The sequence below is a fragment of the Podarcis tiliguerta genome (assembly GCF_965153285.1).
Source record: "Podarcis tiliguerta genome assembly, chromosome: 4".
NCBI lineage: Eukaryota > Metazoa > Chordata > Lepidosauria > Squamata > Lacertidae > Podarcis > Podarcis tiliguerta.
The window spans coordinates 3,336,904-3,353,979 of NC_139537.1; the positions used below are offsets into that span (position 1 = coordinate 3,336,904).

At 45.4% G+C, this 17,076-nt stretch overlaps 2 protein-coding genes across 7 annotated transcripts in view; both read left to right on the forward strand.

The window, feature by feature from the left end:
- The window catches only part of LOC310675534 (uncharacterized protein), a 35,813-nt gene extending 18,860 nt beyond the window's left edge, over nt 1-16,953 (forward strand). For 3 of the 4 annotated variants that reach the window (XM_083436336.1, XM_083436340.1, XM_083436341.1), the window contains 2 exons: nt 12,361-12,487; nt 15,010-16,953. In XM_083436336.1, the coding sequence (XP_083292462.1) occupies nt 12,361-12,487; nt 15,010-16,772 (1,890 nt within the window). In that variant the 3' untranslated portion in view covers nt 16,773-16,953. The remainder of the gene's footprint in view (nt 1-12,360; nt 12,488-15,009) is intronic. The other variant, XM_083436337.1, reaches the window with a different exon arrangement.
- Nucleotides 1-17,076, forward strand: part of LOC310675531 (uncharacterized protein) — a 122,620-nt gene that overhangs the window by 56,229 nt on the left and 49,315 nt on the right. For 2 of the 3 annotated variants that reach the window (XM_083436332.1, XM_083436329.1), the window contains exon 1: nt 9,375-9,465. The exons of the other annotated variant lie outside the window; for it this stretch is intronic. The gene's annotated coding sequence lies outside the window, so the exon portion shown is untranslated. Of the gene's footprint in view, nt 1-9,374; nt 9,466-17,076 lie in introns of those variants that run through there. 3 annotated transcript variants of the gene reach the window in all.

Consider the following 17,076-nt stretch of genomic DNA (forward strand, 5'->3'; position numbering starts at 1 on the left):
AAAGCAGAGACATCTTTTGTAGAATTACAAGCAAGAAAAAATAATAACCTTGCAGAATATCACTGACTAATACTCACTTCTACACACTAAGACAAAGATAGGATAGTTCACAGTCTTTCAGTGATCCACATTCAGAGGTCTTAGAAAATCTTCATCACAAAAGAACAAAGGACGGCTGCCAGGTGGAACGTTAGCAGCTAGGCGGATTTGCGGATTGCAGAGGGTGCCTTTCCAGCCATTCTCAAGATCTTTTATTCCCAATTTGCACGTGGAACCAGAACGCCCAGGTCCAATCACAACCCTTGGCTACATTCAAATTCTCCAATGACCAGCTTGTGGGCTAATAATTTTAACTTGTGACAGCTGGGCCAATTAAGGCTCCAGAGCCTAGATCAAAGGTGTTTCCTCCCTTCCGTGGAGCTTATGCAGATGCACCTCCTTTGGGCAATTAAAAGATAGATAACATCACCACTTGAATGTGCATAACTTCCATCACAGGTGTCAAGCCTTCACATTACCCAGAGAATTCCTTTCCCATAATAAACCTTTCACACCCTTGGAGCCTGCTGGTCTGCGGCTTAAAGCAACACGACCTAATTCCCATAATTCTTGTGGCTTGCTGATTTCCCACAAGGCCTTATTCTCTGCTTGACCAAGGAACAGCTTCTTGAAATGTACTAACTTCACTACACCATGTTTCTTTGTTATTTTCCGCTGTAAATAAAGCTTGATGTCACATTCCAACACAGTTTGCAGCACATCTGCAAAGAGAAGGACATGGGGACAGGTGAGTCCCTCCCTGAGCACCTGGCAAGGCTATTCCAAGAGTTTTCTCCTGGATTCCAAGTCCTACTACAGGGGAGGGACACCCCAGGCCTTGGGGGCTAATCCTGGCCTCCTTCAAGCAGAATGTGGCTCCCCAGGCTAAGAAGATGGTCAATCTCCGGTTCCGCTCCAGCCTTTTAAAATTTAAATATCAAAACAGATCCCATCTCTCAGAGCATGTAAATCACAGGAGTGGAAAGACCGCTGTGCCACTCACAGAAATAGGACTATACTTCCTTCTTCCACCTTTAAAGTACAGTGGTGCCCCGCAAGACGAATGCCTCGCAAGACAGAAAACCCGCTAGACGAAAGGGTTTTCCGTTTTGGAGGTGCTTCGCAAAACGAATTTGCTATGGGCTTGCTTCGCAAGACGAAAATGTCTTGTGAGTTCCTGCGGGGTTTTTTCCCTCCCCCCCTTTTCCCCAAGCCGCTAAGCCGCTTAACAGCTGGTCGCTAAGACGCTTAACAGCCGATCGCTAAACCACTTAACAGCTGATCGCTAAGCCGCTTAACAGCTGATCGCTAAGCCGCTTAACAGCTGATCGCTAAGCCGCTTATCAGCTGATCCACTAAGCCCGCTAAGCCGCTAATAGCCTTTTAGCAGCTAAGCCGCTAATCCCTTAAGCCTTTAATAGCCGCTAATAGCGCTAATCCGCTAAGCCGCTAATGGGCTTGCTTCGCAAGACGAAAAAACTGCAAGACGAAGAGACTCGCGGAACGGATTCTTTTCGTCTTGCAAGGCACCACTGTATATGTAAGGAAAGCCACTTCCGAGCTGGATAGGAGGTGGGGCTGCGGGCCCACCCCCTCCCCACGCACGTGGGGCTGGCTCACAGCCCCGCAAGAGCAGGGGAATCCTCGGGCGCGTCACCGACCCGGCCAGCCAATCGGCGGGCTGGGGAGGTGTGGCCCAGCACACTTAAGGCTGGCGAGCAGCCCCGTTCCAGCTGCTGCGGTTTGGATCGTTCTGCGAAGCTGCCATTTGCCGTTTTATCCTTGCTCCTTTTGCTCCAGTTTTCGCACTGCTTCTCCGCTCGCTTCTTAGTCGGTCTATCTTTTCACCCGTGACCCTGAGTAAACCGCGTGGCTCCTCAGCGTCGCCATTGTAGGCAAACCACATGGTTCCTCGGCTACGGGAATTATCGGCGCCATCTTGGGAGAGGCTAATAGACTCCACCCCTAGCATATATATATATATATATATATATATATAATATTTTATTAAGATTTTCAAAACATTACAATAGGAAAAAGAAAAAGAAGAAAAATACAAAAATTAAAAACAATTAGAAACAATTCGATCCTTCATAACTTATCTTGCATTTGCTTGTTTCCCGGACCTCCCCACACCTCCCGTCTTTGTATTCCAGTTCAATTTATTTATTCAGCAAATCCTTTCCCTCTTTCCCTTTGTCCTTATCTTTGATCTTAATATATATAACTTTGAATTTTCACCTGTTAACAATCAGTTTTTACATATTCCTTCATAACATTATTACTAAAGCCACTTAACCTCAATCCAACATCATTCTAACATTCATTAATTTTGCAATATTTCTGTAAGTAGCCTTTAAATTTCTTCCAATCTTCTTCCACCAACTCTTCTCCCTGGTCTCGGATTCTGCCGGTCATTTCCGCCAATTCCATATAGTCCATCACCTTCATCTGCTATTCTTCCAGGGTGGGTAGATCTTGAGTCTTCCAATACTTTGCAATAAGTATTCTTGCTGCTGTTGTGGCGTACATAAAGAAAGTTCTGTCCTTCTTTAACACCAAATGGCCGACCATGCCCAGGAGGAAGGCCTCTGGTTTCTTCGGGAAGGTATATTTAAATACCTTTTTCATTTCATTATATATCGTCTCCCAGAAAGCCTTAATCCTTGGGCACGTCCACCAAAGGTGAAAGAATGTACCTTCAGTTTCTTTACATTTCCAACATTTATTATCGGGCAAATGATAGATTTTTGCAAGCTTGACTGGTGTCATGTACCACCTGTATATCATTTTCATAATATTCTCTCTTAAGGCATTACATGCCGTAAACTTCATACCTGTGGTCCATAACTGTTCCCAGTCAGCCATCATAATGTTATGTCCAAGAAGCAACAAGAGGAACAGCCATTTTAGATCTGGTCCTAACCAATGTCGATGACCTGATTAATGGGGTAGAAGTGGAAGGATCATTAGGCGCAAGTGATCATGCTCTTCTGAAGTTTACTATACAACGGAAAGGAGCAGCCAAGCATACTAGGACTCAATTTCTTGACTTTAAGAAAGCCGACTTCATAAAACTTAGGGAAGTGCTGGGTGAGATCCCATGGACAGTAATACTAAAAGGAAAGGGAGTTCATGATGGCTGGGAGTTTGTTAAGAGGGAGATAGTAAAAGCACAACTTCAGGCAATACCAATGAGACGGAAACATGGAAGGTGCCTAAGGAAGCCAGGGTGGCTATCTAAAGAACTTTTAACTGAGTTAAGATTAAAAAAGGATGTGTACAAAAAATGGAAAAGGGGGGAAACCACCAAAGAGGAATTCAAACAAATAGCCAGCACGTGTAGACACAAAGTCAGAAAAGCTAAAGCACAGAATGAACTCAGGCTTGCTAGAGAGGTTAAAAGCAACAAAAAAGGCTTTTATGGGTATGTTCGTATCAAAAGGAAGAACAAAGAAACAGTGGGGTCACTCAGAGGAGAAGATGGTGAAATGCAAACAGGGGACACAGAAAGGGCTGAACTCCTCAATGCCTTCTTTGCCTCAGTCTTCTCCGATAAAGAAAACAATGCCCGACCTGAAGAATTTGGAGCAAATGATTCAGCAGAGAAAACACAGCCCAGAATAACAAAGGAGATAGTACAAGAATACTTGGCTAGTTTAGATGTATTCAAGTCTCCAGGGCCAGATGAACTGCATCCAAGAGTATTAAAAGAACTGGCAGATGTGATCTCAGAACCACTGGCAATCATCTTTGAGAATTCCTGGAGAACAGGCGAAGTCCCAGCAGACTGGAGGAGGGCAAATGTTGTCCCTATTTTCAAAAAGGGGAAAAGAGAGGACCCAAATAATTACCGCCCAGTCAGTCTGACATCAATACCAGGGAAGATTCTGGAGCAGATCATTAAGCAAACAATCTGTGAGCACCTAGAAAGGAATGCTGTGATCACCAATAGTCAGCATGGATTTCTGAAAAATAAGTCATGTCAGACGAACCTGATCTCATTTTTTGACAGAATTACAAGCCTGGTAGATGAAGGGAACGCAGTGGATGTAGCCTACCTTGATTTCAGCAAGGCATTTGACACGTTGCCCCATGATATTCTTGTAAAGAAGCTGGTAAAATGTGGTCTTGACTATGCTACCACTCAGTGGATTTGTAAATGGCTGACTGACCGGACCCAAAGGGTGCTCATCAATGGTTCCTCTTCATCCTGGAGAAGAGTGACTAGTGGGGTGCCACAGGGTTCTGTCTTGGGCCCGGTCTTATTCAACATCTTTATCAACGACTTGGATGATGGACTCAAGGGCATCCTGATCAAATTTGCAGATGACACCAAACTGGGAGGGGTGGCTAACACCCCAGAGGACAGGATCACACTTCAAAATGACCTTGACAGATTAGAGAACTGGGCCAAAACAAACAAGATGAATTTTAACAGGGAGAAATGTAAAGTATTGCACTTGGGCAAAAAAAATGAGAGGCACAAATACAAGATGGGTGACACCTGGCTTGAGAGCAGTACATGTGAAAAGGATCTAGGAGTCTTGGTTGACCACAAACTTGACATGAGCCAACAGTGTGACGCGGCAGCTAAAAAAGCCAATGCAATTCTGGGCTGCATCAATAGGAGTATAGCATCTAGATCAAGGGAAGTTATAGTGCCACTGTATTCTGCTCTGGTCAGACCTCACCTGGAGTACTGTGTCCAGTTCTGGGCACCACAGTTCAAGAAGGACACTGACAAACTGGAACGTGTCCAGAGGAGGGCAACCAAAATGGTCAAAGGCCTGGAAACGATGCCTTATGAGGAACGGCTAAGGGAGCTGGGCATGTTTAGCCCGGAGAAGAGGAGGTTAAGGGGTGATATGATAGCCATGTTCAAATATATAAAAGGATGTCACATAGAGGAGGGAGAAAGGTTGTTTTCTGCTGCTCCAGAGAAGCGGACACGGAGCAATGGATCCAAACTACAAGAAAGAAGATTCCACCTAAACATTAGGAAGAACTTCCTGACAGTAAGAGCTGTTCGACAGTGGAATTTGCTGCCAAGGAGTGTGGTGGAGTCTCCTTCTTTGGAGGTCTTTAAGCAGAGGCTTGACAACCATATGTCAGGAGTGCTCTGATGGTGTTTCCTGCTTGGCAGGGGGTTGGACTCGATGGCCCTTGTGGTCTCTTCCAACTCTATGATTCTATGATTCTATTCTATGATTCTATGATCTTGTGCCCATTTAATCATAGCAGATTTTACCGTTTCATCCTGAGTATTCCATTTCAACAGCAGATTATACATTCTTGACAAATTCTTAGTTTTGGAATCTAACAGTTCTGTTTCCAATTTTGATTTTTCCACCTGGAAGCCAATTTTCTTATCCAATTTATATGCCTCCATTATCTGATAATAATGAAGCCAGTTTCGCACTTTGTTTTTTAGCTTTTCAAAACTCTGCAATTTCAACTTATCTCCCTCTTGTTCCAAAATTTCCCAATATTTCAGCCATTTGACCTCCATATTGAGCTTTTTCACAGCCTTCGCCTCCATCGGCGACAACCACCTAGGGGTTTTATTTTCAAGTAGGTCTTTATATCTTATCCAGACATTAAACAATGCTTTCCTGACAATATGATTTTTAAATGCTTTATGCACTTTGACCTTTTCATACCACAAATATGCATGCCATCCAAATGCATTATTGAAGCCTTCTAAATCCAAAATGTCTGTGTTTTCAAGAAGCAGCCATTCTTTCAACCAGCAGAAAGCTGCTGATTCATAATAAAGTTTAAGGTCTGGCAGGGCAAATCCACCTCTTTCCTTTGCATCTGTTAGTATTTTGAACTTTATTCTTGGCTTCTTGCCCTGCCAGACAAATCTAGAAATGTCTCTCTGCCACTTCTTGAAACAATCCATTTTGTCAATAACTTGCAATGTTTGAAACAAAAACAACATTCTAGGCAATACATTCATTTTTATCACAGCAATACGGCCTAACAGTGAAAGCTTCAAATTTGACCAGATTTCCAAGCCTTTTTTCACTTCCATCCAGCATTTTTCATAGTTGTCTTTAAATAAATTCCCATTCTTAGCTGTCATATTGATCCCCAAGTATTTCACTTTCTTAACCACTGTTGATTTAATTAGGTTCTGGCAAGCACAATTTTTTGGTTCAACTGCTGTCCTGGGGGGGGGGGGGGGTGCTTGCTTACCACGCGGCTGCTCAGGGGGGGTGTTATAAGGGCTCTTTCTCTGTGGAGTTACAAAAGTGCTAGGAATTTAGTTGTGATCAGCAGGGATTTAATTGATTTTTTGTCCCTGAGGGTTAGGTTTTTCTGCGGTCAATTCCTTACTTTAATTGGTTCTTATGCAAAGGGAGTTAATTTAAGGCTAAGGTTTCTGCGTGGTTAACTCCGAACTCAACTTCACGCTTCAAGCCAAAAGACAACCCTTCCCCGTCCCCGGGAAAAACCCCTGGCCTTTCATTGGTACAACCGCCACTACACTGGTGGCGTTTACCTAATAATAATAATAATAATAATAATAATAATTTATTTGTACCCGCGCATCTGGCTGGGTTTCCCCAGCCACTCTAAGCGGCTTCCACAGCAACCAAAAATACACAAAAATGTCACACATTAAAAACTTCCCTTAACAGGGCTGCCTTAAGATGTCTTCTGAATGTCAGGTAGTTGTTTATCACTTTGACATTTGATGGGAGGGCGTTCCACAGGGTGGGCGCCACTACCGAGAAGGCCCTCTGCCTGGTTCCCTGTAGCTTTGCTTCTCGCAATGAGGGAACCACCAGAAGGCCCTCGGCGCTGGACCTCAGTGTCGGGCAGAACAATGGGGGTGGTGACGCTCTTTTGGGTATGCTGGGCCAGGAAAGTTTAGGGCTTTAAAGGTCAGCAGCAACACTTTGAATTGTGCTTGGAAACGTACTGGGAGCCAATGTAGGTCTTTCAAGACCGGTGGTATACCTCAGCACGGCGCAGGGACTGACAGAGCGGGTGGCGAGATGCTTTCAGCCTCGAACACTTGGCGGGTTCTGAAATGGCTATGCAGGCCAGATTCACGACCCTGGAGGGCTGGATTCGGCCCATGGGACATAGTTTGAGGACCCCTGGTCTACACTGACTGGCAGCTCCCCAGAGTTTCAGGCAGGGATTTCGTCCAGCCCTTGCAGGAGATGTCAGGGGTTGACCCTGGGACATTCTGCATGCCAAGCAGATACTCTAGGGCTCCCCATATTTCCTTTCAATGTTATGCTATTAGCAACCATGGAGATTCCACCTGCCTCTTTGAAAGGAGAACACTCACCTGATCAATAGTAATAGTAATAGTGATTATTATTATTATTATTATTATTATTATTATTATTTATACCCCACCCATCCAGCTGGGTTCCCCAGCCACTCTGGGCGGCTTCCAACAAAATGTTAAAATACAATAGTCCATCAAATATTAAAAGCTTCCCTAAACATAATAACAACAACCATCCATTTCTGGAAAGGGAAATAGCATACTTTTGTATATTAGAATAAAAAGCATGCATAAGAAAGTATTTATGATGAGAATAGGATTTATGATGAGAATAGCATTTATGATGAGAATAGGATTTATTTATTTTGAACTTCGCTTGGTTCCTCCTTGGTGGCCAGTGCAATGGTTTCAGCAGGGCTAGAACTCAGGACCCGCTGCCTTGAGGGACATCTAAGAGCAGTTGGGCAGGGGAAAGGTCTCCCTTGGGAGGTGGTGGACTCTCCTTCCTTGGAGGTTTCTCAGCAGAGATCGGACGGCCATCTGCCATGGATGCTGTACCTGAGACTCCTGCATTGCTGGGGGTTGTAATAATAATAATAATAATAATAATAATAATAATAATAATAATAATTCAGTGAAGGCAGTGAAGGTCCTTTGTGAGTGCCTGGAGGCGGTTGGAGGATGGATGGCGGCTAATGGATTGAGGTTGAATCCTGACAAGACAGAAGTACTGTTTTTGGGGGTCAGGGGATGAGCTGGTGTGAAGGACTCCCTGGTCCTGAATAGGGTAACTGTGCCCCTGAAGGACCAGGTGCGCAGCCTGGGAGCCATTTTGGACTCACAGCTGTCCATGGAGGTGCAGGTTAATTCTGTATCCAGGGCAACTGTCTACCAACTCCACCTGGTACGCAGGCTGAGACCCTCCCTGCCTGCAGACTGTCTCACCAGAATGGTACATGCTGTGGTTATCTCCCGCTTGGACTACTGCAATGCGCTCTACGTGGGGCTACCTTTGAAGGTGACTCGGAAACTACAACTAATCCAGAATGCGGCAGCTAGACTGGTGACTGGGAGCAGCTGCTGAGACCACATAACACCGGTCTTGAAAGACCTACATTGGCTCCCAGTACGTTTCTGAGCACAATTCAAAGTGCTGGTGTTGACCTTTAAAGCCCTAAATGGCGTTGGTCCAGTATACCTGAAGGAGCGTCTCCACCCCCATCGTTCTGCCCGGACGCTGAGGTCCAGTGCCGAGGGCCTTCTGGTGGTTCCCTCATTGCGAGAAGCAAAGCTACAGGGAACCAGGCAGAGGGCCTTCTCGGTAGTGGCGCCCACCCTGTGGAACACCCTCCCATCAGATGTCAAAACGATAAATAACTACCTGACATTCAGAAGACATCTTAAGGCAGCCCTGTTCAGGGACGTTTTTAATCTGTGATATTTTAGTGTATTTTTGGTTTCTATGGAAGCCTCCCAGAGTGGCTGGGGAAACACAGCCAGATGGGCGGGGGACAAATAATAAATTATTATTATATTATTATTATTATCATTATTTATGCCCTGCCCATCTGGCTCGGTTTCCCCAGCCACTCTGGGCGGCTTCCAATAAAACACTAAAATACAATAACCTATTAAACATTAAAAGCTTCCCTAAATAGGGCTGCCTGTTTAGGGAACTAGACCCGGCCCCCTCTTGCTTTGGGTTGGACTAGATGACCCTGGGATCCCCTCCTATCTCTCCACTCCTGAATTCTAGGAGGAGCTTCCTTGCCTCCTGCAAAGCCCTTTTCCCTGCAGGCTCCTCCTCTGGTTTCTGGCCAAGGGAGGGAGATGCTCAGAGTCCAACCAAGAGCCTCACCCCCACAAGGATATCTGGGCATTGGCGGAGCCAGGGGGGCAGCTGCCCTCCGAAATCCATAAGAAATAATAGGAATCTGAGGTTCTGCCAAGCGAGAGAGGGCTGAGCTGGAGGGACTCGGCTTGGCAAGTGTTAAAGGGAACTGAGCTGCCTTCCTAGAGAGGCCAGGAAGCAAGGGGGCCAGGTCCTCCAGAGCCAAGGCCCCTCCCTCCCTCCCTCCCTCCCCAGTCCTTTCCTGCAAGGAAGGGGGGGGGGGGTGTTGCTTTGGTGTCTCTCCTGCAAGGGCCAAATCGCTTCCCCCTCCTGGGATCTGGTGAGTCTCCTCTCTCTCCCCCCCCCAGAGGGTGCGGTGGGGAGACGGGGGGCGGGTCCCAGGGCTGCAGCAGGGGAGGAGGCCTGGGGGGCCTGATTTGCTAATGCAGGGGGGGGATCCCAAGTCAGGGAGGAGAGGGTCCTGCCAGGGAGGGGCCAGGTCTGCCACGCTCTCCTTCCTGCAGATCAGAGGATCCCTGACTCCCACGAAATCTCCCTTTTAAAAACAAAGGAGTCCCTGGGACTTTAACTCTGTGTGAAATCGCTCAGCCTCATTGCACAACAGAGGAAACATGTGCAAATGGTTTTCCAAAGCTGGACGAGGAGGTGGACTAGCCCCCCCCCCCAAAAAAAACAACGGGTGGAAAGGAAGGAAAAGTAGGAAAGAGAGGCCAGGAATAAAGAGAGGGATCCCAGCCCACAGTGTGGCTGCTGCATTGCAAACCAGTTTGTGTTAAGCTATCTAATAGAATAATAAAAAAATGAAGGGAGATGTCTTTGGCCCCGCCCACTTGGCCCTCAGGGGGTTGGCCAGATACATTCCTGGCCCTCAGAAGAGGGAAAAAGAGACCTCACCCCATGAATCTGTCTGGACAGTGGCAGAGATTGCAGAAAAGGAGACAGAAGCAGGGAGTGGAGGTGGGGTGAGGGTGGGGCTGGGGAGCAACTCCTGAGGACCCCCAGGTGAGGACCCCCACCAGAGAAAAGCATCCATTTTTTACAAGATACAAACGATTCTCTTGTCTGTTAGTTCTGACTTCATGCATTGACGGGAAGGCAGCAGAAACCAGGTTGATTAATCTGACAGAAATCCCTTCAGTTGCCTCCACATTCTGCATTGCTTGAAGGCTAGAGACTTATTTCTTCTCCTCTTCCTCCTCCTCTTTCTTTTCAAAAAGATATCTCATGGTCTGGGATGCGGTGCAGTCCAGCCCTTGTTCCTAGCAAGGAGCATCATGCTTGCTCAGGGAACCATTCCCCCCCCGCCATCCTACAAATTCTGTAATAGAACAATGTATTTGCTTTGTAGGATTTGCTAGAACTTAGCGGAAGACCAAAGGGTTCCTTCCGATCTCTCAGAGGATTCCTGAGAGCACAGATGGATGAGCGAGACTCAGCTGGCCCTGAAGCAGGAAGAGGCCATGCCAACCAAACTGGGAGCAGTGGGGGGTTCTGGGAAAACTCTGTGCAGAAGATCCATGGTGAGGTGGACACCCTCCGCTCAGAGGTGCAGAGCCAGCAGGTGAGGCAGTTCTGCTGCCAGGAGGCCAAAGGACCCCGAGAGGTTTGCAGCCGACTCTACCACCTTGACCATCAGTGGCTGAAGCCAGAAAGGCACACGAAAGCTGAGATGCTGGACCTGGTGATCTTGGAGCAGTTCCTGGCTGTCCTTCCCCTGGAGATGGAGAGCTGGGTGAGGGAATGCGGAGCGGAGACCAGTTCCCAGGCGGTGGCCCTGGCCGAAGGTTTCCTCCTGAGTCAGGCAGAGGACAGAAAGCAGGTGAGACTTTCCTCTGGATACTCCCAAGGGGCTCCAAACAGGACAGAGAACATCCCATAATGGTCTGCTGATGGCCCATCCTTTTTCTGGGAAAGCATCCATGGAATGAGATCTCACACCATTTAAGTCTTTGTCATTCTCTTTCTAACATTTCTCACCATTCATTCTCTGTTTTGAATCCTTGTTTCTTTTTCAGGGAAAGGCTCTCTTTGCAGAAATGGACCTGGATTCCTGTGAGGCAGAGAGGCCTCCGTTGGACACCAGAGAGAGGCCACTGGGTAAGGAGGAAGGTGGTTTTTCTTCACTGGTCTCATTCTCTTGGTTTTCCAACTCATCTGAGGGTTCTTTTCATCTTGTTTTGGGGATAGATGGTTGGGAATAGGGGTCCAGAAGAGGGGAGATGTATTTCTGCACAAACAAACATATGAAATGGGCACAAACGTCCAAATACTCTCAGTAGATAAGTCCTTCTCAAAGGTCCATCTGCAGTTAGAGATGCCCTGTTTCACCTGTGAGAGAAGCAGGCACTCCTGGCATCCTGCTTACCTTTTTTCTCTTGCAGGTGACAGAAGGATGCCAGCAAGACCTCCTGATCCGTCTTTTCATGGGGACAGAAGGGAAGCAGTTGCTGTGGAACCAGATCAGGTCAGGGGAAGCTGCCTTGTGGGGACAGAGGCCGAGGGATGGAGCAATGTCATGGACTGGTTGGGCACAGAGGAATGGTGGGAGGAAGCAGCCGGGGAACCAGGAAAGGAAGACGGCTCAGAGCGGAAGGAGTGGTGGTGGAGGAAGGATGAGCGGTCAGAGGGGCAGGAGGGAGAAGCCTGGGAAGAGGAGGTGTCAGAAGCTGAAGGGGAAACAGGGCTTAGTGAGCTGGGAGACTCTGTGGCAGAATGCAGTTCAGAATCAGAGGCAGAAGAGGAAGGAGGCGAGTGGGAGAGGAAGGTCGAGAGGCTGAGGTGAGTCAGGAGAAGGAGGAGCCACCGGTGGCTCCCTCTCCTTTTGCCAGAAGCCACCCTCTCTGCTTGTCTCTCAGAGCCAGGAGACCCCGTGCAGTGCAGCAATCTCTGCTAGGTAATCCAAGACCAAAAGAGGCTTATTTTATTTATAGATTTATTTATAGATTGATAACTGAATGCAAAAATTGGTTTCTAAGCAGTGGACAAATGAGAACAAATAGTGGCCTGAAAACACAAGGTGGAGTACCACCTATTTGCACAAAGACGAATACCCATAATTAAAATGCAGAATAAAATAAGCACCCATAATTAAAATGTGCAGCAAAGCAATCCTATTGAAACAACACCACAATTTACAGGAAGGAAACAACAGAGCATTGTGGAGCAGATCATATTTCTGCTGTCTCAGAGGAGGACATTTCCCTTTTTCTTTTAGGGTCCAGTGTGCTTTGAAGATGTCGCTGTTTGTTTCACGGACGAGGAGTGGGCGTTGCTGGATCCTGAGCAGAGAGCTCTGCATAAGGACGTCATGGAGGAGAATCGTGGGATCGTGGCCTCTCTTGGTAAGGCTCCCTGTGGGATCGTCATATCTGCCTGGAAATTCAAAAAATACCTCTATGTGACCAACCTCATATATTTTCACAGAGCTCAACAGCGCCCCCTATAACACCTGGGGACCTAACACCCCCACAATAAAAAGTAACTTACAGTTTCTTCCTCAAATTATTCCTTTTTCTACCACGATTGGGCTGGTCTCAACTGCCCAGGCCATCTTAAATGTCAGCTTCAGAATTGTTAGGAAAGATAAGTAGCTTCAGGTTTTTTGCTTTTGTTTTTGCTCCTGTCAATCTTGGGTTGACCCAAAGAGACGACTGACATTGGAGATGGAGGGGATGCCATGACTGGGCCAAACAAAATTCATCCCAGAGAAGAGCTAGACTTATTGAATTTCAGGTAGAAGTAGCAGTGGTGGTGGTGATGATGATGATACAGTGGTACCTCAGTTTACAAACTTTCCGGAACAGGACTATTCTTAAATTAAGGTACTACTGTAGTAATAATAATAATTTATATTTATACCCTACCCATCTGGCTGCATTCCCCCAGCCACTCTGGGCAGCTCCCAACACACATATAAAAATGAAACATAAATAATAATAATCTGATTCCATATAAAAAGTGGTACCTCAGTTTACAAACTTTCCGGAACAGGACTATTCTTAAATTAAGGTACTACTGTAGTAATAATAATAATTTATATTTATACCCTACCCATCTGGCTGCATTCCCCCAGCCACTCTGGGCAGCTCCCAACACACATATAAAAATGAAACATAAATAATAATAATCTGATTCCATATAAAAAGGGAATCAGAGGAATGGTGGGAGGAAGCAGCCGGGGAACCAGGAAGGGAAGACGGCTCAGAACCGAAGGAAAGGAAGACGGAACAACTTCTCCTAGTGGCCAAAATTGTGGAAACCTTTTGTGAAAAGTGTATTTCTGAGGTTTGATGGCTCATAACACCACTTTTGTGTGGAGTAATACCATAAAATTATATAGCAATCGAAAGATAATTTAATGAAGGATGTAATGCAATGAATTTTATGAAGGAGTATTTATTAGAACAGCAGTCATAAAGAAAAAACGTGAAACCTTTGGTAACCATTGGTAACCTTTAGCTTTAATTACGGCCTTACAACGCCTTCCCATGAAGTGAACCAAGTTTTTAGTTCTGCAGCTGTAATAATGGGAAACCAAGACTGAATTATTGCCTCTGTTAATTGGGCTTTATTGCTGGGTTGCTTCTGACTTACAAGTTTCTTTAGTCGGCTCCAAAGTTTTCTGATTGGGTTAAAGTGTGTGCTATTCCCAGGACATTCCAGCAGTGGAATAGGATTATCTTGAAAGCACCTTTTGCACACAGCAACAACACGACATAGAGCTGAATCCTGTTGAAAATATATAAATGCTTCGGTATCTGGGAAAAGATCACCTGCGGAACACTTCAGTTTGGACTCACATATTTCGTTTATGCATTTTCCCGCATTTATATTCCAATTAATGATGCAAATTCTGCCCACACCTTTTGGTGCCATACAACCCCAGATCATCACACTGTCTGGGTGTTTCACGGTCAGTGTAATGCAAGTAGGATGTAAATCTTATCTGATTCTTCTCCTCGGGTATTTCATGCCATCACTACCAAGCAAGGAGATTTGGGTCTCATCGCTCCAAATAACACCGCCCCATTGTTCCACTGTCCAGTTAACATGGGTTTCATCTTTTCAACCTTTGCTTGAGAGATAACAATGGCTTTTTCCTTAGAATTCTAACATTTAGACCAGTCCTTGCACTCAACTTCCTATTACATTGTGCCATGTCATCTTGTATACACCCAGATGATTTTCTTCTGTCATGTAGGCACAGTCTCTCCACTCGTCCATCGTCACTTTTGTAGTGACTGAGTCTCCTTATACCTCTTCAAAAATATAGAAAGGCCAACTTTGGTTAAGTTTTCCCCTATCTCTCTTCTAATTTCTTCATGACTGTAGCCTTGCTCACTTAATAGTACAATCTTACATCACTTTCTAGGGACCACTCAACTCCTTGTGCCATTTCTATAATTTTATTATGTCTTACACCCTCACTAAATGAAAGAACACAAAAAACCAACCAACTTGACAGCAATCACATAACACACTGACAAAAGTCAACCTAAGCAAGTTGTGCTTCCTTTTTCTGGTTATTTGGCTATAATTTTGATAGACTACGGGTAATTGAAAAAACTTTGTTGGATTGCAATCTTGATTGCATTCTTGATCGAATTATCTTTCCATTGATATATAATTTTATGTCATTACTCCAAATGAAGTGGTGTTATAAGCCATCAAAACTCTGAAATACATTTTTTTCCAAAAGTCTTTCACAATTTTGACCACTGCTTTATATAAACAAAGCAACATTCAACAACTCATCCGAATCTCATATTAAACAAACAACACAGGTAATGAACACACACCCAACTCCCTTCAGTTCTTCTCCATTTGCTCCTGAGGCTCTAATCCCTTTTTGTCCCCAATGCAGATTGTGATGAATTGGAAATCGAGAACAAAGGTGACCACGAAAAAATCCCCAGAGAGGAGAAGCCACACAAAAATTTGGAGTGTGGAGAAAGCTGCAGTCAGAGCTCCCATTCCACTTCCCATCAACGAAATCTCATTGGAAAGAAACTCTATCAGTGCATGGGATGTGGAAAGAGCTTCAGTCAGAGCTCCTCTCTCACTTACCATCAAAGAATTCATACAGGGGAGAAACCCTATCAGTGTGTGGAATGTGGAAAGACCTTCACTCATAGCTCCTCTCTCACTTCCCATCAAAGAATACATACAGGGGAGAAACCTTATCTGTGTGTGGAATGTGGAAAGAGCTTCACTGATAGCTCCACTCTCACTTCCCATCAAAGAATTCATACAGGGGAGAAACCCTATCAGTGTGTGGAATGTGGAAAGAGCTTCAGAAGGAGCTCCGATCTCATTTCTCATCAAAGAATTCATAAAGGGGAGAAACCCTACCAGTGTGCGGAATGTGGAAAGAGCTTCACTGATAGCTCCACCCTCACTTCCCATCAAAGAATTCATACAGGGGAGAAACCCTATCAGTGTGTGGAATGTGGAAAGAGCTTCAGTCAGAGCGCCAATCTCACTTCCCATCAAAGAATTCATACAGGGGAGAAACCCTATCAGTGTGTGGAATGTGGAAAGAGCTTCAGGAAGAGCTCTGATCTCAATTCCCATCAAAGAATTCATACAGGGGAGAAACCCTATCAGTGTGTGGAATGTGGAAAGAGCTTCACTGATAGCTCCTCTCTCACTTACCATCAAAGAATTCATACAGGGGAGAAACCCTATCAGTGTGTGGAATGTGGAAAGCGCTTCAGTAGGAGCTCCAATCTCATTTCCCATCGAAGAATTCATACAGGGGAGAAACCCTATCAGTGTGTGGAATGTGGAAAGAGCTTCATTCATAGCTCCCATCTCACTTCCCATCAAAGAATTCATACAGGGGAGAAACCCTATCCGTGCGTAGAATGTGGAAAGAGCTTCAGTCAGAGCTCCTCTCTCACTTCTCATCAAAGAATTCATAAAGGGGAGAAACCCTATCAGTGTCTGGAATGTGGAAAGAGCTTCAGTCAGATCTCCACTCTCACTTCCCATCAAAGAATTCATACAGGAGAGAAACCCTATCAGTGTATGGAATGTGGAAAGAGCTTCACTGATAGCTCCTCTCTCTCTTCCCATCAAAGAATTCATACAGAGGAGAAACCCTATCAGTGTATGGAATGTGGAAAGAGCTTCACTCATAGCTCCTCTCTCACCTCCCATCAAAGAATTCATACAGAGGAGAAACCCTATCAGTGTATGGAATGTGGAAAGAGCTTCACTCATAGCTCCTCTCTCACTTCCCATCAAAGAATTCATACAGCGGGAAAATCCTATCAGTGTGTGGAATGTGGAAAAAGCTTCACTCATAGCTCCTCTCTCACCTCCCATCAAAGAATTCATACAGGGGAGAAACCCTATCAGTGTGCGGAATGTGGAAAAAGCTTCACTCATAGCTCCTCTCTCACCTCCCATCAAAGAGTTCATACAGGGGAGAAACCCTATCAGTGTGCGGAATGTGGAAAAAGCTTCACTCATAGCTCCTCTCTCTCTTCCCATCACAGAAATCATACAGAGGAGAAACCCTATCAGTGCATAGAATGTGGAAAGAGCTTCACTGTTAGCTCTAAACTCACTTCCCACCAAAAAATCCATACAAAGGTCGGAAAAACCATTATACAGCTTTAGGAGCCAGGCAAATCCACACCTTTTTAACCAGGCCTTTTTCTTATTGACATCTAATGCTATTTTAACACGTGATGTTTTGTGTTTTTATGTTGTGTTTTTATGTTTTAAGCATTCTGAGACTTGTGGATGTAGGGAATACAGCCACTCTTAAATTCCTAGGGGTCTTTGCCCCCCCATAAAATATATGTGTTTGCTTGGTACATTTACTGTATTTTTCACCCCATAGGACGCACCGTCCTATAGGATGCACCTAGTTTTTTGGAGGGGAAATAAAGAAAAACATTTATTTCCCCCCAGGCACGGG